Source organism: Mastigoproctus giganteus, chromosome 9, assembly GCF_048544385.1.
Source record: "Mastigoproctus giganteus isolate SK-2022 chromosome 9, ASM4854438v1, whole genome shotgun sequence".
NCBI classification, from domain to species: Eukaryota; Metazoa; Arthropoda; class Arachnida; order Uropygi; family Thelyphonidae; genus Mastigoproctus; species Mastigoproctus giganteus.
In genome coordinates, this window is record NC_143583.1 from 92,952,650 (window position 1) to 92,979,634 (window position 26,985).

Genomic DNA, 26,985 nt, shown 5'->3' on the forward strand with positions numbered 1-26,985 from the left:
AGCAAAAACCTTGTAGTCACATAAAGCAGGAGCCAAAAGTGGTTCAAGAAGTAAAACAGTTGTTACAATTCAATCTGTTATGAAATTTTTCATGCAGTGTAAAGAGGCGGCTACGAAGGCGCTTGGTGTCCTGTCCATGATTCACAGGACCTTTGCTAGTAGGGAAAAGGACGTCATTATCCCTCTACACAAACAGATAGACCACACTTTGAATATTATATTTATCTCTGGAGACTTCACCTTAAAAAATAAAGAAAGAAAGAACTTCTGGAGAGGATTCAAAAGAAGATCGCCCTTCTTTTGAATCCTCTCCAGATTAATGAGGAGATGAGTGCAACTCGATGCACATATGAGGAATGGCTTAGAAAGTGTGGACTGCAAAGTTTGACAACTAGACATCTATGAAGAGATAATTTAGGTGCATAAAGGGGTTGAATAAAATAAATAAGGTAGGTCTATTTGCATTCGCAGGTAAGACAGGAACCAGGGATCACAAATACAAAATTTCAGGGACTAACAGAAGACTGGATCTCATGAACTTCACCCATAAGTGAAGTTCATGAGATCCAGTCTTCTGTTATTCTGTTTATTGAAGGGCAACGAGTTGTCGAACACTGAAATAAATAGGCTTCTAATGTGGCGGAGGTAGTAAGCCTGGTTAAATGAAAGCAGAATTGGGTGATTTACCTTGTGGGAATAGGAATAGTAACGAATATTCTGTTTTGCTTTGTTTTATTTTATTTTATTATTTTTAATTTTAGCTGATGTAGAAAAAACCCGCTTCCTTGCATCCCTGGGCCTTACTAATACTAACATTAAAATAACAGCACCCTTGTCATCAGTAATGCTAATTATCTTTCGATACACATTCGTCAGATATTAAACTGCCTCTTACTATATAGTAATGCTAATTACCATTGTATGATTATTCATTCATAAAGAATGTACAATAAATCTGCAGAAAATAAAATATTTTTCAATGATATTACAAGTCCTATTATTCTTGAAACATGAAAAATTGTATCGCGTAATGTACAGTATAATTGTACATTAGTAATTGTATCTGATTGAAGTGTATAAAGCCTTAAATGGTCTGAGTACGCTCAATGCTGATGGGATTCTTCCTCTTGCTCAGAATAATCTGCCTGAGAGGGCATAAATTCAAATTGAGGAAAGACAGTTGTAGGATAGATGTGCGGAAATTTGCCTTTAGCCAGCGGGTGGTTGATTGCTGGAACAAACTTCCATCTGTTGAAAAAGTTGATAGCTTAAATAGATTCAAGGCAGAACTAGACAAACATTTGGAGCGAGTGAATGGGTGAAACGAGAAGGGTTTTTCTAATCACAGACCTGATTCCAACTACAGAGAGCTGAAAATAAATCTAGCAATGGCACTCTGTCTTAAAAATACAAATTTTATTTATTTTATTATTTTGTCGTTTGCAATGTACAGTGTATTTGCTATAAAATGTTAATTGAACGAATAAAATGAATTTACGCATTTTTATAAGTCAAGACAAATATAGTTTTGCTAAATTCTATAGTGAAAATTCTTCACTCCCTGGTAGTTAAAATATTGGCTTCTTACTTCAATACGTTGTTTTCTGCACGGATTTCGACTAGAGCTTCCGTGCTTACTAATTTGTACCAATTTTGGCAGTACACTATGGCCAAGCTTGACGAAGGCCTCCAGCCTGATGTCATCTACATTGATCTGAATAGGGCCTTCGACTCGGTCTTGCATGAAGGCTAAGCAGTTACACTCAATCTCTATCGCATACGTGAAACGCCGCTTAGTTGGCTTCAGAGCTATATTTACGATAGGCTATATCAAGTTTCTGTCATGACGCTGTTTCCATTATCTTTTCTCTGACTAAGGGTATCTCACAGAGCTCCGCCCTGTGAGACACCCTTTTATTTATATATATATATATATATATATATATATATATATATATATATATCAGTGATATAGCCACACAATTTGAGACATCTCTAATCCAATTAAATTTTTGTCATATGCAGATACTATTAAGCTATACGTGGCTGTTTCCTCCGGTCTACAGTGTGCCCTACTCAACCAGGCGCCCAACAAATTTTCCCAATGGGCCTGTGCCAAAAACCCCACCTCTCAACGTATCAAAGTATACTGTGGTAACCTATTCAGACCCTAGAAAGAAAGATTTTTCATCCTTATGAAATTAATAATCACTTAATTACACGTAAATCCCATCATAAGGACTTAAGGGTGTTGTCTTCCTCCAACGCTTCTTTCGTTCCTCATATTTTGGAAACTTTTAAGAAGGCGTATAAGGTTCTTGGATTGATCGAGAAATTCACTCATGCGTCCAATAACGCATTGTTTACTAGACATTTATTTGTCTCTACTGTCTTTTCAATTCTCGAATATACTAAGGCGCGCGGGTGCATAATTAAAACAGCCCGCTTCCTCGAGTGACCGGGATTCAAGCCCGTGACTGCTGCATACGGTGCTGCTTCTTGGATTTTCTCTACCTTGTGAACTCCTCTGACTGTGTGGTCGTTCCGGAGTATAAAAAGAAAATTTATTTTAAATTTATTTATTTATACGGCCTAAGACAGCAAAACATTTGCTCAAGAGTTGGAAAATATTCAAAAAAAGTGCATAAGAATACTGCTAAAGTTGTATGCGCTAAATGTTTCAACAGGAAATATTATTGTATGCACCTCCAAAGATTTTTCTTATCTTACTTATTAAATAGGCGCACTCTTAAACTTAAATTTGTTTATAAGCTTTTTCATCAAAAAATCTCTCATACAAGCTCCAGGGCCGGATTAAGGACTTCTCGACCATAACTAAATTTGAGGCCCCTTCCCCGGCCATATTTAAATTTGAAGTCCCATTACACACATACAGGCGTCTCCGTAGCCAGGTGGGAAGGAGCAGCAGTGCGTAGCACACGCTTCTTGATTAGACCGGGGTTCGAGCCCGTCACCACCAAATACGGAAGATGCGGAAAGGTCAGGGAATGACCACCGCATATCCCGGAGCAATATGGCCTTAGTTGCTAATGCTCCTAAATAACAAACACACATACATACATACATACAAATACTGTACTACATAGGTTTTTATGTCCCCAGGGGCTCACATCTGGTGAGTATGGGCTTGGCATACCCAGGGTCCTGAGCTGGATATCATCATTCTCTCTCTCGCAAGGTAACTCTTTTTTTTTTTTTTTTTTTTGGCTAGTGCAGCATAAGCCTCAGGCTTCCTTGCACCATATGGCTAATAATAATAATAATATTTATATTGTGAATAATAATGCCTTGATAAAAATGTAAACTAAGAGATCAAAAATGTTTTGTTTTTTGACTTGAAAAATAAAGTAATAATAATAACTTATTTATTATTCAATAAAAAGGTATAAGAATAAAATTTAAACACTTAGCAAGTTAAGTTTAAGAACACTTTAATATTTCACGTTTTCTTGGTTTATTATTATTATTAGAAATTTTTATCACTACCTTAGAAAATATTTACACTTAAAATAAGGTCCTTCAAGTGATTCCCCCGGCCATGGTCGGTTTGGCTGTAGCGTTAATGCGGCCCTGACAGGCTGCATAGAAAATATAACTTATTCTGTTCATTTCACTTCTTTTCGGTCTCTCTCTCTCTCTCTCTCTCTCTCTCTCTCTCTCTCTCTCTCTCTCTCTCTCTCTTCAATCAAATACACGACTAACTACGGTAAAAACAGTCGATTTCTCAGTGCATTAATGTTTCTGAATAATTTGAACTAGACTCCTTCATAAATTATCCAAATTTCATTCACACGGAAAAACTTCAACTTAACAGTTCGAATTAATTTTTAATCCTTGTATAAATAAATTTATATATAGATGTACATTCATTCTTAAGTTCACTGTTATTTAATTTGTTACTAAATAAAATTTACGTCAAAAATGCAGATCATTTCATATCTCGAAATTGCCGTGTTAATTCGGGAAGACATAAGCCCTTCATATAATACATATCAATGAACAAAAAAAAAAAAAAGAAAAAAAGAAAAAAAAACAATAATTGAAGTGAAACTATAGACTATTTATGTATGAATAGACTCGTGAAAATAAACAATTTAATATCAAAAATTAAAGCATCGCACATTTCCATACCTTTTTTTTCGCAGCTCCATTTGTTTTTTTATCTGGAGTAAATTTCCAACAAGGAACTCTGGGGTAATCTGACGTAACAGATTGATAGCCAACATTCACTGACGACACGTGAGATTTCCGATGGCATTGTACCTCAAACAAATCTTTGATTTTTGCGAAACGCAGCTTACCGAGTTTCGTTGACCGATATGCTAAGCTGAAGCTGTTGTCTCCATCTGAGCTTCCGACATATGTGACTTTCTCAGTTAATTGTGAAAGAATAGATTTTTTTTCAGTGAAGGTTGAATGGCAAATAACAGATTTATCACACAAGGCTGATAACTTACTGGTTGCCACTCCTTGTTCCTTGTCAGATTGTCCACACTCACTCACTCTTCCACGTCGATTCATTTCCGAAGTGTCCAAAGGACTATTTCGCCCATCTTTTCGTTTTTTGACAATCGGATCAGCTTGACACGCATCATAGCTAACAGAATTTTTATCAAAATTGTTCTTATTCAAATCAAGTTGTAAAGAAGTGTTTATTTGGTTATTAATTGTCAAAATCGTATCATTCCAAAGTTCTCTGGGCTTTGGTGAACCAGGAATTGTTGAAAATTTGTGAGAATTTTCTTTTTTCACCTCTACTTTGGATAGAGCACCAGTTCTACTGTCAGGCACTTCACTGGCAGAAGACTTCAACTGCCTTATGCAGAGATCGCTGAATTTTTGACTATTCGTGTTTCTCGTATTCAATATCGTTTCAGTTTCGTTATCAAGTACCACTGAATTGTTAGCACTACTCGGTTTTTCTGAAGAAGCTATTTGTCTTCTACGTCTGGTTCGATGGTCAAAACATCCACTGGTTTCTGAAATGGAAACCAATTTAATTATTTCTTCGGAAATAAATATTATTTACTAAATTAATGAATTAATTACTAATTCATATTTCAGAAATAAATATCGAATAAATACAATTTATTCTCAATAAACAAATAAAAGGAATTTGCCTCTACTAAGAAATTAGAAAAATTTATTGAATATCAAATAGTAATTTCAGTACATATAATATACAATAATAATTTGCAGATATAGACAGTAACAAGTGTGACTGTTTTTCTTTTTCATTCACTTATTTTTTTTAATTCTCGAAATTAAAATAAGTAGAGACAGGTGGTGTACAGATGTATCTTCTATTCACAAGGGTGATTCAAAATTCTTTGAACCACCAATTTTTTGATATGGGGAACTGCAGACCTGTAATTTTGAACTCGTGCAAGGGAAAATAATAGGCGCGACAGTTAAAGAAATAATGTGAGATATTGATAGGAGTGGAGTCATTGCATGGATTCGATAAGGGAGATCATGTCTGACCAATATGATTAGCTATGAGGTTGTCATAAAAGAACTGGATGCAAAGAATAATTTTTTGATCTCACTACTTAATTGCACTATTATAATACACTGTTCCAAATCAACAATTTTTGTACTAATTGAAGCAATGTGGCATTAGGGGAAAGTTACTAATACGGATAAAGGGATGATTGAATGGTAAGGCACATAGGGTTATCAATGATCACTAATCTTTATGGACTAATGTTTTATATGTGGAATCTCCCAGAGTTCAATATTGAGCACCTTAACTGTTTTCAATATTTATTAACAATACTGACGTAGGCATATCAAGAGTAACGTCTAAATTTGCTTATGATAAAAAGGTGGGTAGCATGGCTAATGGGGGTAGCGGCTCCCGATGATTTCAAGTGACAGTGCCAAAATTGAAAAAAAAAAACAAAAAAAAAAAAAAAAACCACATACATATACAGGGTGATTCACTACCAGTGCGACAAACTTGCAGGAGGTGTAGGGGGCACAAAGACGAATCGGAATCACATAGCATTGCAGGGTCCGAAATGCCTTCGTCATGCGGTAGAGGACGTTGAATGGGAGGTCGCGTGAACAGCGATCCCGTTGGAAGTCAGCATTTGCGAACCGGTACCCGAGGCAGTAGGATGGACGAGTATTCAAACGTTGAACTGGCCATGCACCTCGCGTATGGAGCTGCGGACTGTAACGGGCGCGCCGCTCTGCGCTTGTACGAGGAACGTTTCCCGCACAGGCGTGCTCCTCATCATAGATTTTCGCACGTTTGCACAGAAGGTTACGTGAGACTGGTTGTTTCACGAGAGGTACCATGAATCGAGAGCGAACGACGAGGACGCCAGACAATGAGGAGAATGTCCTACGTATTGCAGAAGGCAATCCGAGTACGAGTACTCGAGCGATAAGCCAACGATTGGGTATTTCCCAATCCACTATGGAGGATACTGTTAACAAACCAAATGAGTTCATACCATCTGCAACGCGTCCAATCATTGGAGCCTGCGGATTATCCACTCCGGAGGACTTTTGCTACTTGGTTTCTTCAACAGAAACGGTACCCAAATGCTGACTTCCAGCGGGATCGCTGTTCACGCGACCTCCCGTTCAACGTCCTCTACCGCATGACGAAGGCATTTCGGACCCTGCAATGCTATGTGATTCCGATTCGTCTTTGTGCCCCCTACACCTCCTGCAAGTTTGTCGCACTGGTAGTGAATCACCCTGTATACAGCGTTTATTTTTTTTATTTATATTTTCCCCTTAGAAAAGTTGTTACCAACATGTGGATTGTAGACATCTTAAGGGCACAAATTCATTACATGCCACTGCAAATCCGTGCGTGAATTAATACTATCATGCATTAGATGCAAGAAAGCAAACGCCTACATCATCAGCAAAAAAAAAAAAAAAAAAAAAAAACGACACCTCTCAGTTCACCTATTCATTCCATCCAGTTTGTCTAGTTCTTCCTTGAATTCATTTAAACTATGAACTTCGACAATAACAGATGGAAGTTTGTTCCAGCAATCAATCACTCGCTGGATAAAGGAAAAAACTTCCTCAATTTGAATTTGTGTCCCCTCGTGTGTGTAGTCTTAAACACCCTGATTAGATCAGTTCACCAGGTGACTAGTCTCCGGATGCTGCAATTTGCAGAACTGAAGCCTTTCTTGGTAAGATGTTTTGTTCCCCTTCTCTGTACTCATTCCAACAGCTCTACATCCTTCCTAAAATGAGGCCTCCAGACGTGTATCCATCTATTCACAAGGGTGGTTCAAACAGCGACATGGGGAACCATAGACCAGTAGGTTTGAACTCGTGCAAATGAAAATAAAGGGGTCAACAAAAGAAATAATGCAAACATTTTTATGAAAGGTATGTAGATACTGTCTGAATTCATAATATACAAATTCATATAAAAATGTTACTTGAAATCTTAGTTTGTTTTTTTTTTTTTTTATGTAATTATGTATATCCTCAATCATCAGATATTAAAAGACCCTTTTTAATGAAAACGGGTCCTCATACTCAGGGTACTCAGGGAAAAAGGGTACTACTGCATTAAAATATTGCTTTTGCACAAGATTTAAATGAGGTAGAGGTCAGCCAAAGTTAAATTTTGGTGAGACTCCTAGTTCTTGTCAGCAAAACATGCCCCATATTGAGCAAACCACCGCTGCCAGCTGGATATTGGGCACTGTGCACGATGGGTCCATGGACTCATGTTGCATGTGCCACGAAGTAATCCGTCGGTATGTGCAGCAGGTATTTCTATTCATCCGACCAGCACATTCATTTCCAATCTTCCAGTGCCCAACCAGCATGTTGTTGACACCACAGCATTTGCCGTTAACGATGATCAGAGAGATCGATGATTAGATCTCTTGGGTCGTCTGCTGTGGAACCCCACAAGTCAGTGTGCGGCGAATCATCATTTGGGATATTGTTCTTGCATTCCTGATATTGTATTGGGATGTCAGCTGTTTCACAGTGACTTGCCGTTGAGCCTGCACAACGCGCTGCACTCTTCGCTCACTATATACATCCACCTCTGTCGGTGGGTGGTGGTTTGACCCGTTCGACATTCTTTGTACACCTTTACCACAGTGATATGCCATTTCTGATATGGAACCACCCGAAGAACGAGCTCCCACAATCATGCCTTTAGAAACTCCGTGATATCTTTACTACGTCCCATAACTGCTACTTTATCACTTTGACTTGCATGACCTAATGCAAATTACTACTGCTTTAGCGTACGAAGCTATTTGGTTTTTTATACTGAGAGCCATGCGGCATAGTCCATTAAGGATGTGGACATCCTTAATGGACTATGTCACAATTCAGTGGTGTGTGTGTGTGTGTTACAATATCAAGGACCGTTACTATCACTGATGGGTAATTGCTCCCGGATAACCCGCGTACTAACTTTGTATTATTCATTCATGCACTATTCACTTTCCACCAACTAATTGTTTTTTTTTCCCACACTATGGGCTATTAGTTTATACAAGCGCAGGAGTGTCTCTTTCTATTCTAATTCCTTACCTAATTTCACCTCCTTTTAGCTAAACTGCTACACTGCCTGTGACCACAACACACAAGTAGACAAAAGGCTTTGTCTTCGTAGCAAGTCGTAAGATAGGCCAGCAAACACGCAAAATAACAAAAACCATATACAGTATACATAGAAAAATCTCTTAAATGACATTTTTTCCTTAGTTATTTATCTTATTAATTCCAGCGTTATTTAATGTAGTGCCATGGCTCAAAGTCCGTTGGCACTGTTATATGACACTTGATGATAGAATATATTTTTGTACTGCATAAAAAAAAAAAAAAAAAAAATATATATATATATATAAAGAACATAAAGTATAGCTGGCTGTGGCAGGGTAAAAAAAAAGTTACTTAAACAAGACCTGAATAAATTAGGCAGATGAACGGACTGCAAAATGGCAACTGAAGTTTAATATTGACAATGTACTGCATCAAAATCAAGGTAGTTCTGAGAATGAAAACGGCCTAGCGGTAAATGGAGTTCTCTGATTATCTTCAAGAAAATATGCAACTATAAACCAAGTTTACCTGCTTTAATTCGCTGGGCTCTGATATCAAACATCTTCTGCCGAATGATTTTTTTAAGTCTCGGATCTGGTTCTGACAGCCACTGAAAATTAAACAAAAAAATCAAAATTACTGAACAAATTATACACAACAGAAAATATAATGGCACTACAATTACGTATTGTAGGTAGACACAGCATGTAATATGCAACTAGCCTACCAACGGTGTGAAGCACGCGAAGTAGGAAAGGGCTCATGCCGGCAAAATCCCAGATACCGCAACCAAACAGAATGAATCATATAGGATTTCAAAGAGGATTAATCGTTCGTTTGCCAAAATGACAATAAAGTGTAAAGTGTATTGATGTTTAGCGGCACTAGGGGATTCCCCCATCTCCGCATTGCTTTCATTGTGGGTGTACCAGTTCGCTGGGAAGGCCAGAGATTTAAAAATGTATGTTGTTCTTTTTGCTATTTAGCCGCTGGACCCGTGCTGAGGCCCACGTTGCCCCACTTTCACCCTGTGGAGGTAAGCCACGCACCCAGTTAGATTTACCCTGGCAGGCCCTGCCACCTAATTTCCCTCATTAATTTCCTAGCACCTAAACCAAAAAAAAAAAAAAAAAAAAACGCGCGCGCTCTTATATACGCGTACGTACAGACAGATCCATATTTAAAATAAATAAATGCACAAGGCATAATACTTTAAGAGTTTGGTATCTATATAATATCGGTGTTTAGATACACCATAGATAACTCTTAATAAACTACAAAGTAGTTGTTGTAGGCATCATTTGCTGTTTCTCATATTGTGCTCTGCCTTCACGACGAGTTGCCATGATATTGCACTACTTCGAATAAGTAACTCTTCACTAATAGAGAAGACTATTGTTACTTATTCTCAGTTGAGTACCACCACCCAGCCGTGAAACAGTGCTGTCTGGGTGGTGGTACTCAACTGAGAATAAGTAACAATAGTCTTCTCTATTAGTGAAGAGTTACTTATTCGAAGTAGTGCAATATCATGGCAACTCGTCGTGAAGGCAGAGCACAATATGAGAAACAGCAAATGATGCCTACAACAACTACTTTGTAGTTTATTAAGAGTTATCTATGGTGTATCTAAACACCGATATTATATAGACAGATCCATATACATCCATCGTCGGTTTTGAGGATCGTCACGTGAGGGGGATACCGCTTGCATAATAAAGGTCGAAAATATGGGCGAACGGTAATTTGGACATAATTAAGTTTTTGAGTGTGGGGTATTCGCTGACATAAAGGTAGAGTGGGTGGGAGACTGAAGGCTGGGGGGATGTTAAGGTAAACATATGGGGTTGATAGTGTAGGCAACCCCAGAAGTCAGTGAGTCAGGCCCATGCCTAGCCAGTAGAAAGTAGGGGCGCCGGGGGGACCGTCCCCCATCGGCGCAGAGGTGGGTGGAAACGCACCAGGCAAGGTAGCATGGTGCGATCGCCAACAGGCGTCTGCAGGAAAACTATATATAGATCCTGCTGGAGGTGCCCAATCTGGTGTCATGTCCGAGTTATCAAACGTTGAATCAGGGTCCTGTCCGTGTTAGTCCTTTACCTTACGACTAACACGCACAGGACTTTTCGCTGTGGTTTATTTCCTAAGTCTTTCAGTTCTCAGGAATGTGTCTTGTTCACATAGACCCAGTTTGGGGTGTCCAAGTTTGGTAGTCATCTCCATTTGTCATTCATGGGACATGGGTCCCGTCCATGTTAGTCTACTTTGGTATAGTTTGTTTCCTGAGTTTTCTAATTCTTGGGGGTGGGTCATTTCTGGTGTCCCAGTCCAAGCAAGCTGAAGAAAAGAAGTTCTCTGGTTATAATGGTAGTGGGTTGGGGGCTGCGGCAATTTGGTTTCTCCTCCTCGCGAACAGTGCCTGCGCGTAATCCGAGAAGGCTTGATACTCCTCCTTCGTGTCTAGGAGGTGATGTTCTTATCCCTGTGATAATAAGTGGATCGTGGTGAATAAAACACAACGCAGGTCTTCATAGAGTCAGCAGTCATACATGAGGTTCTGCCAGCTCTCCAGCCCCCCCGCAACTGAAAGTTGGATCATCCTGGATCCCAAGTAGAGACAGTTTGACATTAATCGCTCCGTGTCCTGTAGAGAACCACTTTGGTGAGGTTGGGTAGTTTCGTTCAATATTGGGTAGAAACTTCTTTGTAATGGCTCCCTTTAGAGAGGCGCCCACTTTTCCTGCCATGCCTGCTGCAGGTGAGTTTGTATCCTTTTCTTTTCCACATTTCTGTTGCTAGTTAGGTCAATAGTGAACCCCAGAAAAGTCTGTGGGGTACGCGGTCTACTGTACTATCTTTGTCTAGGTAGTACAGTAGACCGCGACGTACGATTTAACTCCAACGGGAAAGTGCCAGCGAGCACCTGCAGAGCATGGGTGCTCACCGTGCGGCAGGCGCGGGAGATGGTTAGGAGGATGGATCTGTGAATTTGGTCTCTAATACGTCTGTTTACTGCTGTTGTAGTTTTTTGAAACCATGCGCCGGATGCATAGGTGACTATCGTAGTGAAGCTAGTTTTGTAGAACAGTTGGAGGACTCGCCTTTTTCAAGCCCCATTCTTCACGTGTGACCCTGGCGACCATGGCTGCGTAGCGTCTTAATTTTTCATGGAGATATTTCAGATGGTCCTGAAATTACAGGTTTTGGTCCAATATCACACCTAGGTATTTCAGTTGGTTAGAGAATTTGATTGTTTCCTGCTCAATTTTTATTTGCGGAGGCCGTCTAAGATCAAGGTGCCCCTTTAGTAGGATGAAGTTTGTTTTTGTAGGGGATATTTTGAGTTGGTTTCGGTTTGCCCATTCTTGGAGAGTGGTCAGGACCCGATTTTCGAGGACCTCTAACGCAGCTCTTGAATTTACCTGTATCGTCAGAATGAGATCGTCCGCGAATGCCTGAGATTGTACTTCATGGAGATCGATGTTAAGAAAGGTGTCCGAGACGATATTTCACAGCAGTGGGCCAAGGACCGAACCTTGAAGGCAAACCCGATGGACACGCCTGCAGAATGTGCTGTAGGGAGCAGTGACTTTGGTTTTTGTTGGTTAGGTAACTTTTGATGGTGTTATAGAGGTTTTCCGGCATGTTGGTTTCGCGCAGCCTCGCCAGGACGCTCGGCCACCAAAGTGAGTCGAACGCTCCAGCGAAGTCCATGGCTATCACTAGGAAGTACTTTGTATTACATCCGCCGACCTTGGTCAGGAGGTGAGTTAGGGCGTCCATGGCGGAGGTGCTCCGCCTGAAGCCAAACTGGTTTACTGAGGCCAGACCAGCCTCATGTTGGATCCGTGTGTAGAGTAGTCGTTCAAATGATCAGGTAAGGGGGGGGGGTGAGATAGAGAGCTGTCGGAAAGAAATCGCCGATCCCTGAAGACAGGGATGCAAGTGGACTGAGTGACGTTCTTGGAAAACGCTATGATAAAACTTCAGATATACGTAAATTTTCTGTTTATACTCTGGGGCGGTCAGATATGGTCAGAAGAGTGTTCAAGATAGTGAAAATAAAAGAAAAGTACCATATTTAACAGTCACGTAGGCTAAAATTAGCCTACGTGACTGTTAATTATGGTAAAATTAGATTAATTCAGACGTGTGTACTACTTGTGTCCTCGCATTTTAATCGCTTTGTTACGGCAACCCAGCTGTCCAGAGGGATGCCCGCAAGTGGGTTCACGGCTAGTAGGAAGGTGCACAGAATGGGGTTTCATGGCACAGCTGCTGCTCACAAGGGCCAAAAATAATAGTGCTGCTTACAAGTCCCAGATCAAATCAACGAACTCCACAAGTCGTTTGCACCGCGGCCTATCGTTCATGGAACAGTGGAAATAGGTTCCATGAAGGATCTGAAGGACGTGCAACGCAGCCGTTGCACGTCCTTCAGATCAGATTTTCAGATTGAGTGCGGAGAACGTCATCTACGGCACTGCATTATACCCACAATGAAGTTCGAGGGAGGCGGATAACCCGAGGTTGCGTCGGGCCGAATCTGGAGTCCCAATCTAAATCTGATCGAATAAATTTGGGATGAACTGGAATGCCGAATCAGAATACTTCCAATACTCACTTCTACAGCTAAGCTAGCGAATGCACTGAACGGTAAATAGGCACAAGTTAAAAAAAATTCCTGCTGCCTACTACAACATAATTCTCGCAAGTGTTTCACGACGGACGATGCTATCATTAAGAGGCAAAAGATCTACCTTATTAAGCTGCCCATTAAAACGTGATGACTGGAATTATTTTGGTAGGTAATGTGTATGATGTGTGCATATTTGCTTTATAAAAACACGAGTTTTAATAAAAATATTAATAAGATATAGTCCTCCTTTGGTTTCCCAATAACAGCACCGATCCATCGTGGAACACTTTCAGCCCTGTAGCAGGCAGCAGTAATGTGCCTACCTTTCAGCGTAGTCGTCAGCTCAGCTGTAGAAGGCAGTCTGCTGGAAGCATCCTGATCTGACTTTCAGTTCATCTCAAAGCTGTTCAATCGGATTCAGGTGGGACTCTTGACTTTCAGACGAGTTAAGCTTTTTCCACAAACCAAGATTTTACACTACTCGCTGTGTATGAGATAGAGTATTATCGTGCTGTAACTTTGGGGAAGGGGCATTTCTTTATACTTGCAAATTAAATTGGAGCGAACCAATATTATAAGGAATGGATCTTTTAGGTAAAATAAATTTCACCCACTGTTTTGCTCATTCCTTCTAATAATTATTTTTATTCCCTAAAGCAAACCCCTGATGGTCTCTTAGATCCCGCTGGAATATTTTGCTTGTTGGCCTTTTTTTTTTTTTGTTATTTTAACATTCAAAACACTCCATAGCCATTCTTTAAAACCCAAAAGCTATAACCCCGTAACAGTTCAGCATCGGACACGTTAATATGATTTTTTAAAATTTTATTTTGGACACTAGAATGCATTCGAGAATGTGAACTGTCTAAGAGATCACAGGAGTTTCGGGTTGGGTGGAAAGATTTATCAGATAGAATGGGAAAAACAGTGTGGAAATTTATTAATTTCATCTATAAGACCCAATTCCATATTATTATTATTTATTTATTTATTCAAGTAAAGGAAAAGTAACATACACCCCCCAGAGAGCAAACATAGACTAGGAGGGTAAACAACTATTACAGATTAACAATATATACATTAAGTGATATAAAAGATACAGAGATCCAGTCAAACTAATTAAGCAAGCTATGACAAATATGTGCAAAATAAATGTTATAAATAAATTCAGCCTCCCTCCAAGCATGGTGCGGGGATACCGGCAAGTTGTAGAAGGCTGTCCGGAATAGGAGAGGGAGCGCAGGTTATCCTCAAACACAGACGCCTATGGAGACTTGAAACATCTAAAATTTCAACATTGCGTAGGTATCAGCAAAGATGATACCACAATGAAAATCATTGAAAATCGCCTCGGAGTTAATATTTAGGTCATTCAGGAGTACAATCGTGTTTGCTGGAAACATATGACTGAGTGAGCTGATTTGGTTGAGGACAGGTCGAATCTTAGATGTCAGGTGGTTGGTTGTTCTGTTATCCTGCAGCAGGATGATGAGGCTATCGATGTTGGGAACATCTGGTCTAACAGAGCTTGGAGAGGGTAAATATATTGCGAGTAGTGATTATTTGTTTCCAAGGAGTCATTCCATGCAGCGAATGTAGTATAGCCCTGGAGATAGTAAGGAGATGCCCTGAAGTCCTATTGAGAGATCGCAGAAGCCAATACTCAATCCCCAAGAACTGCTACAGATCGGTTGGAGGACCAGATTTCCGATGCGTAGAGAGCCACCGGTGTAACACAAGTTTGGACAAATCTAGTTATCAGCTTATGGCCGTAACCAACCAGTTCCTGTCGAGCAGACCAAAGGGCTGCGAAGAATTTGTTTCTTGCTTCCTTGAAGTGCTCTAGAAAAGACAGGTTCGAATCACAGACTAAACCGAATTGACAAATTAGCTTTAGCCCTTTGTAGGTCGTATGGGTCAATAAAAAGAACCATTCCTTCTAATGATAGATTTACTCTTTCTTTCACCTTTTATCGGTCGATAAGAAATCAGGCTGTACAACTTAAAGGGTAACCTTAATCGGATGACACAAGCGCTCATTGTTTGCTTGCTGCTCCACCATATCCGCCTGAGAAAGTGGAGCATACACAGTGATGATGTAAAATATTACTATTGTGCGTAGGACGTTTTCTGAAATGCATTTTAAAGTCAAATATAAAAAATAAATAAATGTGTATGATTCTAAACAGTCACTCAGTTATGGCCGTTTAAATGTTAAAAAATGGCTATGTAGTTTTAAATAGTAGAAATTAATAAAAGAAATAAACAAGTCGACATTTTTACTAGTATAAAGTGGTGTATACACAAGCAGCATATCTAGACTGGTGTGCGTGCGAAGCGCGAGAGACTAAATTTTTAGTGCTTATAAAAATTTCTAGTTGCTGGCGTCCTCAGCATTTAATCTAATCTTATCATACAGATCAATATATTTACATTTATTTTTAGTTCTATGAATAGTTTACGTATTTCTCGAATAGAACTGCTGCTTTCTATTTGTTCAGGACTTCTGAAGGGGGATACAGTGCTGTTATATCGAGTATACTCTTATGTTCTTTATTCCCGACTAGTTTACACTACGTGTGGGCAACAACGTTATTTCAGTTATGATGCAATCTCTGCCAAACCTTAGCGACTGACTACGATAAGAACGTAGTTTATTTTCAATTCTTGTTCTGAGCTTAAAATAGAAACCACGTCTATCTTTGTGAAGTTACAAAAACATTCTAGGAGTTAAAAAAAAAAAAAAAAAAAAGTGATGGAATTTGATTTCTGTTACATGCAGGTGCGAGCAAACCACCGAAACATTACAAGTAATGAAGAAATCTGCTAAGCATGGGAGGAATTCATGTAAGACCTTCGCCTATCTAATTTCATATATCACCCTGTAAATCATAAAGAAAATTAACGTAAAAATATGTTAAGTGTTTTAACGTAAACATATTAATAAACATATAATAAGATAACTTAGTTTTATACTGTGGGATGTATTAATTTATATGGTTACAAATATTGCTGAAAACGTTGTCCTTGAGATACATTCATTATCTTTATTTGGATCACCTTCTCTAGTTACAAAACATCTTTTGGGTTATGTCTGCAGGCGCAGCATTTCAGATACCTACTACCATTAACTGCAGAGTTCAAATCTGACTGCGAGGTGCCTGTTTTGTTTCGAAAGCACTACCGATGTTTTTTTTTTCCAACCAAAACATAAAAGTGCTGTATCGCTTCGATGAATGTGGGAGTGCTCCATCCTGTTGAATAATCATCTGGTCCAACACACCTCTCAAGTCAAGAATAACGGTATTTTACAAATCAGTTCTCAGGGTCCATTAGCCTTGAGTAATGAAGTGTCCATTTACAATTTCTTCAAAAAAAAAAAAAAAAAAATCGTCTAATTATGAAAGTGAATGTGAAACTGCATGTCAGTTATTAATTAGTAATGATATTACATTGGAACGTAAATATTTTAAGACAAAAAATGAACTTTTCGGGATACAAAACAACTTGTTTTCTTAATGCCTTCACGTTTCAAAAAAAGTTCAGTAGTTAACGTCCTTTTTCCCAGATGCACTCATATAAAGGGAATGATCTTAAATCATACGAAGCTGATAAACTGGTGGTTAAAATTTTTTTTTATATTAAATGAAAGTACAATAAAACTTCAAAAATCTCACATTCTGAAAATTTTACAAAAAAAAAAAAAAAAAACGCAGATGCACATACCATAATTTAAAAATTACTTTGCAAGTGCTAGCCGGCACACAATTCTAGTAGCAACACCATGAAGATAAAAGTAGGGTTCGCCGGACCATAAAACGCAATCTAGCCATTTATGGTCATATTCAAGTTAAAATGCGAAAATCGAGCGATCTTCTGAATTTCGCAATTTATGGTTCGGAAAGTAAAAATTCCTTGGATGCACTTTCAGAATCTCGGTCATTGTTTTGAGTATATATAACTCACGTATCTGTAAACCTGCGAACAGCGCTTTTGCACTAAATCCTCCTAAACTAAGTACAGTATAATTCTTTTATACAGTTTATGTATGTTCATTCATCTAATCTTGACGTTTCTACCTATATCGAGGGTCAGTTCTTTTTTTTTTTTTTTTTAATGAAAACTCCAAAAGCGAAAGAGTATTAGAACCTATAGTACTTAGCACCATGCGTGGGTTGAAGGTTGAGAAGATGAAAGAAAATACCTGTTGACATTAGACCTGAATTTCTGTTGATTGTTTCAGAAAACCGAAGTTGAAGGAATAAATGAGGAAAAGAAAAGTTGGTTCTGTGATTTTGAAGTTGGACAGTAAAAGGATGTTACCTGGTTGCGGTATGCGTTCGGTATGGTTTGGAAAGAGAGGGTGAATTATAGATGCCCATTCAAAAGGCCAGTGTCAATGAAAGCGTCTATAAAAAATACAAGAAGCAGAAAGTCAATGAGAGAGAGAGAGAGAGAGAGAGAGAGAGATTTTGTAAGGGATTCGTCATTGATCACTGCCCCAAATGTGGGAACATTCCCTGGTAGGGAGGATTGGAGATCTGTACAGAGTGAGTAGCTGTTTAGAAGAAAAGTAACGGCCAGAACGAAAAAAAAAAAAAAAAAAAAAAAACTCAGCTTTTTAGATTCAGAGGAAGCAATATTTGTGATGTGCTTATGCAATGAAAGATTAGAAGTCACGGTAAACCTTAACAGAGATATGCGATCTTGTCTAGAAATCTGAGTGGCATCGAAGTTAAACATAGGAGCAGAAGAATCCTTTCTGAGTGATATGACAGGATTGGGCTTCAGAAGAACTGAAATTAACTAAGTTATCTTTGCTCCACTGGAGATCAGCATTTAAGGAATTTGTAGTGGATATTTGAGAAGCTGGAGCTGGTTGTGTAGGGCAAGGTTTCCCAAGCTAGAAACTGCAATGTACTATCATCAGCAAAACTATGGATACGATTTCTGGTCAATGGAAGAACATCATTAATACACAAGGGGAGAAGAGTAAGAGAAAGAACTGAATTTTGGGGAACACCTGCATTAGCGGAGAAGTTATAAGACAGAAAGCCATCTATCATCACCAGCAGTGACGGTCAGAGAGAAAACTGGATACCCAATTATAGAAAATTGTCGGCCATAAGATGGAAACTTATTTAGAAGACCTTCATGCCAAACGCGATCAAAAGCTTTTAGGTGTCAAGAGCAGCTGCTTCAGTTTCAAACTTTTCCATTGAATTTGTCCATAGATGGATAGCATAAGCCAATGTAATACGATTTGATCGACACTGACGGAATCGATATTGGCGATCATTGATCTGATGGAAGGTTTAGGAATTAGTGATTAATAGATTTCTGCATTACTTTCATGCAGAAATCTATTAAATTTCATTAATAGATTTCTGCATTACTTTTATAAAAAGTAAAAGTAGGTGCGATGGGACGATAAGCGAATGGGAGGGATTTGTCATCCTTTTCATAAACTAGATGGATATGAGCAAATTTCCAAGCAGAATGAAAAACACCAGTGGAATAAGAAAGTGTAAAGAGATGACAAAAGAGGAGTAAGGTCAGGAGCACAGGTTATGAGAATGTGGAGAAATACCATCAGAATCTGGCGCTTTCTTGGCATCAAAATTAAGTTCTTCTGATATACTTTTGACGAAAGACTACAGGAGGCATTGAGTGGAGTGTACTGGGAATGGCAGCAGGTGGTTTACCAAGATTGTCAATACAAGAGTGTTAGAAGAAAAGTAGAATGCTAGCAGGTCGGCTTTAACTTTAGCTGAAGTAGCAATAGAACCATCAGGTTTTAACAGAGGTGGGAATAGAGATGAGAAAAATTGTGGCCAATAGCTTTGGCAATGGACCAGAATGCTCGACTACCGTTTGGACAAGAAACAAGTTTTCTACTCTTTCGCCTGTTTAAAATCTAGTTTGAACTGATTAATAACTGCTTTACAATCGTTACGAGATTTAGTGTAGGCAGAAAATGAACATGGAAATTTGGATGCAAGCCAATTGCAATATGCAACATTCTTATCTTGAACTGGCTTAGCCATTTATTGAATATCAATAATAATTTATTGGATATCAATCTTCGATATCAATACCTTCACGAACTGCTCTGAAAAAGGGATCTTTACTTTTCTATCGGCTTTGAAACAAGCCTTCACGGGTAGCCCAATTGGTAGAACCGCCATCCTTTCCACACCGGCTGGAAAAGACCCATATTCGAATCCCGTTGACGACACGAGGAATTTTTATGGGCCTTTTTCACAGGACTGTGTTGGTTTTTCTCAGGCGAGCGTAGCATGGTTTCTTTTTCCTTTCGAAAACTCAGTTTTTCGTCCAGCAAACAGGAAAATCGACTACAGAACAAATGCAATTTACAGACATAATAAATATGGCCTAAGTTGCTGATGGGCCTAACACCCTACAGCAACTTTGAAGGCATTCGCAGCGTTTACCGTTTTCATAACAGCAGAGTAGATAAATCCGTAATTTCAGGGTATCACTTTGTTAACTACGAACTCAGGTGATCCCCAACTCGTTCCCTATATGCGAATTGCAAAGTACGATGGTTACTTTCAACAGAAGTGTTTTTAGTAGATCTAATTATACGTACAAGTTAATTTTTACGATTGATTCAGGTATTTCTATTTGCCTTTTCCTTTGAGGCTCCGCAATAAAACTTCATTATTTTATTTATTTGTTTACATCATGAAGTATAGGACATAATTTTTCATTCGTACAGCCTTTTTAATTTATTAGTATAAAGTGCGACAGCTTCTCTCCAATGAGTTTAGAGGTTATCTTCCACTTCTTAAGTTGGATGATGATAGGATTCCACAGGGGACCGAGAAAATTGTTATTTACACAGGGTGTCTAATTTAATTATTTATATTCAACTATGTATACCATTCTCACAACTATGAAGCAGATCTTAAGAACAAAATAATCCTTTCTTGCAATCAGAAATAATATACCACAACGGCCAGTGGTAAAGGTTTTAACATAGCCAATATAAATTGTACTCTGTTTCAACAGAGAAATTATGGTCGATATAATCGTGTTGCCATTTGAAAAAAAGAAACATGGTTGAAAGCACGATTTTCTAATTACACAGAAATGTGCTGTTATTACAGAAAAATGGTGAAACAAGGCTTTATTCACAACTTTCATAAAGCAAGGAGTAGAGATCAGATAAAATGATATGATGGACATAGGGATGAGCTGTCACAAGATTGCTCATTTAAAAAAAAATGTTTAAAGTTTCATTTAAATAATGTGAATATCATTCACTTCACTTGAATTACAATATTTTATTACATAAAGCGGGGGATGAGATCAAAGTCGTTGTTATGAACTGGTGAAGAGGAGGAGGAGAAATATTCAAGTTAAAAAAAAAAAAAAAAAATTGCTACGTAATCTATGAATTGCCCAAAGAGCATATATTGAGAACCAATTTGCTATAAGAATTGCATAGACAAAACAAAAATCTAATAGAAAATAAGAGAAGAACACATAAATTAATCATTCCCTACAGACGTACTGTCAATCTCTCGCTATGCCCTAACCCAAAATGACAACTAAATTTAACTAAGAATTTCATACAGTAAGTTGCAATTCCCTAATCATTCAAATGTTGCACAGTGGCGACATCTAGAAGGAATTTTCAATATTAAAATCTTCAGAAAAAGCTGATTACGGTTAATAGCAGGGCTCCCACTCCTGGGTTTTTCCACCCAGATCTGGGTTTTTTGATTGTCATCTGGGTTGATAGGTTTTTTTCACAAAAATATCTCATTATCTGGGTTTTTTCGGTAATTTTTAATTTTAAGTCAATTTATTTTTATTTCTTGTAAATACAATAAAATTTAATACATTTAATAACATCCTTTAATTAAGAGATACAATTCTCTTAATTTTATATTCTAACAATACTGATCATAATTTGTAATATCTCAAGTGCTTGTACAAAATACTACAAATGTAAAAGGATTTCAAAGTTTTCGCAGGATTCTACACTATGAAATTATGCTTACATGTTCATACATGTAAGCATACATGATCGTGTTACTAACATGTATGCGCAGCCTATTGAGCAGGCGGAAGGCGGTCTTTACTGCACAGTCTTTCGTGATCGTTCGTGGTATTATTGCATTATTTGGTGTGATTTTTACATTTATGCGTGCACTACATACAGTGATATAATAAATTTAAATTGTAGTGACTATTTCTATTTTATGTTAATGGATTAGTGATTTATTTTTTATTTTATAGAACATTTTAAATAAGATAACTGCTAATTAGCCATACCCACAAATTGCCCACAATGTCTGAAACTTGTTCCCCAAAGAGAAAGATGAGTAAAAGGTAACTCAAAATTTTAGAAATAAATGGTTAAAAGATCCGGAATTAAAGGATCGGTTGAAAGAAGACAGTAATGAAAAAGGTGCGTCTTACTGTATTTGTTGTGAAATGAAATTAAAGAATGCCAATAAATCGATGTTACTAGCGCATAAAAATACAGTTAAACATAAAAAAAGTGCAAATATTGCTAAGACAAGTTCAACGTTAGACATGTTCTTCACAAAACGTAAACCTACAGAGAATGAAGAAGTAGCAAAGGCAGAGTTAACAATTGCTGCACTCATTTCTGAGCATAATATGCCATTTGCGCAATGTGATCACCATATAGAAGCATGTAAGAAAGAATTTCATGATAGCAATATTGCAAAACAAGTTCAGATGAAGGCGACTAAAGTCTCTTATCTTATACAAGATGGCATAGCCTATCATGAAAAAATATACATTTCTAACATATGCAGAAACAACAAGTTTTCAATGATAATAGATGAAAGTACAGATTTATCTTTATCGCAAGTTCTAGCTGTTGTTAGATATTTTGATATTCAAAAACTTGATGTTGTAGATGTGTTACTTGACACTGTTTGTGTCGAAAAGGGTACTTCAGAAGGGCTTTATCAAGCTGTAAAAGATCTTTTCATAGAAAAAAAAAAAACATTCAAATGAGTAATCTCGTTGGCTTTGATAGTGATAATTGTGCCACTATGATGGGTACTAAGAGTGGGTTCCAGTCATTGCTAAAAAAGGATGTACCATCAGTATTTATAATGGGATGTGCTAGTCATTCAGTCAAGGTACTACCATCATATCTAGAAATATTTATAAAAGATATCTCTTGTTATTTTTCACGTAGTAGTAAAAGATTAAACGAGTTCAAAATGATTCAAGATATTGTAGATACTGCTAAGCATGAAATCCCCAAATTAGCACAAATACGTTGGTTATCCCGTGGCAATGTACAAATTTTGTAATAAAAATTATTAGTCAGCAGTGGGATGCGTTAGTTCTTTATTTTCAGTCTCAATCAAAAATTGACAAAATCGATGGTGCAGTGAATATTTACAATACTATGATCACCAAAGGAACTAAGCATATGTTGTTGTTTTTAGGATATGTACTGAGAAAATAAACTGCCTGAATATTGAATTTCAATCTGAGCATTTCAGATTGCACTTACTTCATTCAATGGTTTCAATTGAGTATAAAAATATTCTTAGTTTTTTCATAAAAGAAGTCATTACTTCGTGCAAGCTGGTTGAAATTAATCCAAGCAATGCAATAAATCATAAGCCTCTAAATAAAATATATTTGGGAGGCCGTTGTATGGCCTTATTAAATTCAACACCACTTGGTGACAGTGAAAGCAGGTTTAAAAATGATTGTTTAAAATTTCTTGTTGAACTTTGTATGGAAATCAGAAAAATATTTCCTCTAAATGATGATGGAATTATTGCCAGTCTCAAAGTTCTTTACCCAGCAGTGATACATGATCGTGCCAATTCGCCATCCTCAATTTTCCATTTAGCAATGCAGTTCCCTCACCTTGTTTCTGAAGACAAACTAGATCTTCTAGATGATGAATGGAGATCATTTCGTTTAAATCAAGATTTAGATTTCTCTTGCAAACCAATCCCTGAGTTTTGGTATCTGTTACGTAATATAAAAGATGGCTTTAATAATTCTAAATATGAGATTTTATCTAACTTTATGACCAGTCTAACTATTTTACCTCACTCTTCGGCAAGCGTAGAAAGAATCTTCTCCCAAGTAAACCATATAAAAACAAAAGCCACAAACTCCCTTAAACCAGAAACTGTGAAAAATCGACTAATGGCAAAACAGGCGATAAATAGATCTAATCAAAATTGCTATACATGGAAACCTAAATCAGAATTGGTAAAAGAACATACAAGGAACTTGTCATAAAAGATACGAAGAACGTTTGAAAAAATGAAAGAACTTCAAAAAATAAATGTGGAGGGAACTGATGGGATGAAAATTCTGATTACAATTAAATAAAAGATATTTTTGCATGGTAAGTTTTATCTTATTTGTGTTGCTATACTATATGATGAAAACTAGGTTTTTTTTGGGTTTATTTAAGTTGCAATCTAAGTTTTTTTAAAATTTGTGAGTGGGAGCCCTGGTTAATAGATATTATCGGGCTGGAAATTGTTAATGTTTCGAAAATTAATAAAATAATAACATATTTTAATGTGATTTTAATCAGTGTTAAAAATTAAGAAAAGAAAAAAAATACAAAACGCACTACTAGTTCTTAAGTTCTAGTTACGTGAAGTAACTAGAACTTAAGAGTTAAAACTCCTTTTAATCGCAGAAGGTATACGAAATATAAATTAAAAAAGGGGGCGGTTGTGAGGCAAGTGTTGTATGGTGTGGTCAGTAGTACAACTAGGGCGGCGTAGCCGGGGTAGCGCGCTGGAACCCGCACTTCTCAGGGAATGGAGCCGCAAAGCGATCCAAACGTGTGGGTGAATAGGAAGAGCTATTATGCTGAAATAATTGTATTATTATTTTACCATAATGAGATTAGCGCAACAACATATTTGGGGATGTGTATTTCACACTTCTCGAGTTAAAACATTATTAAGAGTTATACCGGTGACAGCTCTTACTTAATGGGTGCGGTGCAATGCACCTGAGCCAGGACTGAAAAGGGGTCCACAATCCCAACAAAGGGGCCCTCAATCTCGAAAAGGACTCCTCCTTGCTGTCCCCCCCCCCAACATTAATTCTTGCATCCAGCTCACCTAAACTCCAAGCCAACCTTATTTTTTCATTTCGAAATCAACTTATTAATCGCTATCATTCTTCTGAAACATCCTAGGAAACTTCTTCAACGACCAGCGTACCTAATAAATCCATCATAAAATTGATGAATTTCATTCTTGAATTTCAGAAATTTTATTCCAGTTTGGATCAGATTTAATTACATTTAACGTAGAGCAAATAATGAATGGGGTTCTGTTCCAAAAGCTCGTTCGTTCGATTCTTCTGAACACATTTTTCCAATAGGAACAATGTTACAAACGGTGGCCTAAAACAAAAAGCCTATTTAATCCATAATGTAGATAAAATCAAGGCCTCAAACTTGTGTCTAGACACAGTTTTCACTCTCGGTACCCACGGCTAGGCACAATTTTGGGATCCCTAGATTGCCCAAATATATAAGTAAATTGTAACATAAATAAATTTAAAAATTGTATTACAAATAAATGGGCCCATTCAGTTAATTCAAAAAAAAAAAACAAAAAAAAAACCACCAAGTTCATTTAATTTCTTATTTAAAATTCAAGAGGAAATTTCTTTACATACTCCAGTACAGCCACTTTTGCAATAAAAAAACAGAAGAAATTAACACTATCAAAATTAACAAGTCAAAACAATAAAAATAAACAAGAAATATGGGCTATTTATTTACAGTTTTTTCAATTTCCTTGAAGATGGCGTGCTGGCAGATATTAGCATTAGTAGAGGCACATGATGCAAGAAAGCAAGCTTATACAGCATCAGCCAAAAAAAAAAAAAAAAAAAAACCCTTCCCACTTCACTGATCCATTTTCATTTCAAATGTTTGTCTAGTTCTGCCTTGAATTTATTTAAGCTATCAACTTCCACAACAGATAAAAGTTTGTTCCCGCAGTCAACTACCCGCCGGCTAAAGGCAAACTTCCGCACATCTTTTCTACAACCGTCTTTCCTCGGTTTAAATCTATGCCCCCTCAGGTTTGTAATCTGTGCAAGAGGAAGAATCCCATCACCATTAAGCCTGCTCAATCTATTCAAGGCCTTATACACCTCAATCAGATCGCCTCGCAGGTGCCTATTCTCCAGGAGCTGCAATTTGCAGAACTTAAGCCTTTCTGCATAACAGCACCCCTTTGTTCCCTTCTCTGTACTCGTTCTAGCAACTCTACATCCTTCCTAAAATGAGACTTCCAGACCTTTACGCAGTAATCAAGGTGTGGCCTGACCACTTATACAAAGGGATAATCACCTCATCCATGCTCGTAAAATTCTTGTATATCATTGACAAGACCCCTTGACCTACTCTGGTAGCCTGTTTGCACTGATCAGCAAACTTCATATCTGACTGCACAATTACACCCAGGTCTCTTTCATTCTCCACTACCCTGAGTGTAACACCACCCAGTTGGTACATTTCTCAGGGGTTACTGCTACCCATATGCAGTACTTTGCATTTGTCAATGTTAAACTTCAGTTTCCACTTCTCAGCTCTGAGAAGTGACAACAACCCTGTCAACCTTTGTATCATCTGCAAACTTTGACATTAAGCTTGATATACCTTCATCAATATCACTGATAAATATCCAAAACAATGGGCCCAACACCGAATCCTGAGGGACACCACTAATAACATTAGTCCACGTAGAGCAGTATCCATTGATTACCACTCTTCTCCCACTCAACCATCTTTTTATAAATTGTAGCAACTTGTCCTTAATGCCATACTGCTCCAATTTGTACAGTAGTCTTCCATGTGGAACAGTATTAAAAGCTTTCCTGAAATCCAAGTATATGATATCAAAATTATTTTTCGCATCCAGTTCCTTTGTGACCATATCGTAGTATCCAATCAAATTGGTCAGACAAGACTTCCCCTTGACAATATTCACATAAGAGCCAGAAAGGTTCTTAGAGCACTGCTCCAAGCACGTTTTTGAAGTCACAATAACATGGGCGAGTCTGTTAGAAGGGCATGTGATTACCTACTGATACTTCGGAACAAAATTAGAAACTCATTGATAAACGTTTTTTTTTTTTTTGTAAGTTGCCCAATAACAATTAAATATATTATTAAAATTTAATTAATTATATTAAATTAACTTTGGCGTTGATGAATAATCTTTCTTTCCCCAGGGCCCACTATTCTTTTTCTTCCCCTGGGTGGGATACCTGATCTCCCAGTGATGTAGTAATAACTACCTAAAAGTCATCTTGGGGCAGGGTAGAGAAAGAGGGGGAGGGATCATTTGATAAAATAGCATTATACTCTTTAATCACTTAATATATTCAAAATTAGGAGAAGCTCTGTTCATTTGTTGATGTGCAAAATTGTATACCTCACGTTATAGCAGCCTCCCAACATGAGCTTACTCTCCTTTGAAAGACGTTTATGAAAGAAAATACAAATATGTAATCTATTTTGTAAAAAAGGATGCAATTCCTATGGATTAAATAAAGAAAATTAATATTATATCTGGTGCAGTTTTTGATATTCTCTAAGAGTTTATAGCTTAAAATTAAGGATATCTGATACCTGTGTTTACATAAACACCTTTCTCATTTAAATTTTACTTTTGTTCTTTAATAAATATAAAAAATCTCAAATTTACGACATATTTGGAACGCTTGTTGTGGACGGAGGAGGG

The 26,985-nt window shown here is 37.6% G+C and overlaps 1 protein-coding gene across 3 annotated transcripts in view; it reads right to left on the reverse strand.

The window, feature by feature from the left end:
• LOC150080548 (uncharacterized) overlaps window positions 1-26,985 on the reverse strand; it is a 318,665-nt gene that overhangs the window by 260,502 nt on the left and 31,178 nt on the right. For all 3 annotated transcript variants that reach the window (XM_090381740.1, XM_090381739.1, XM_090381741.1), the window contains exons 2-3: window positions 9,103-9,184; window positions 4,153-5,000 (exon numbers count right to left, since the gene is read on the reverse strand). In XM_090381740.1, coding sequence (XP_090237866.1) covers window positions 4,153-5,000; window positions 9,103-9,184 — 930 coding nt within the window. The remainder of the gene's footprint in view (window positions 1-4,152; window positions 5,001-9,102; window positions 9,185-26,985) is intronic.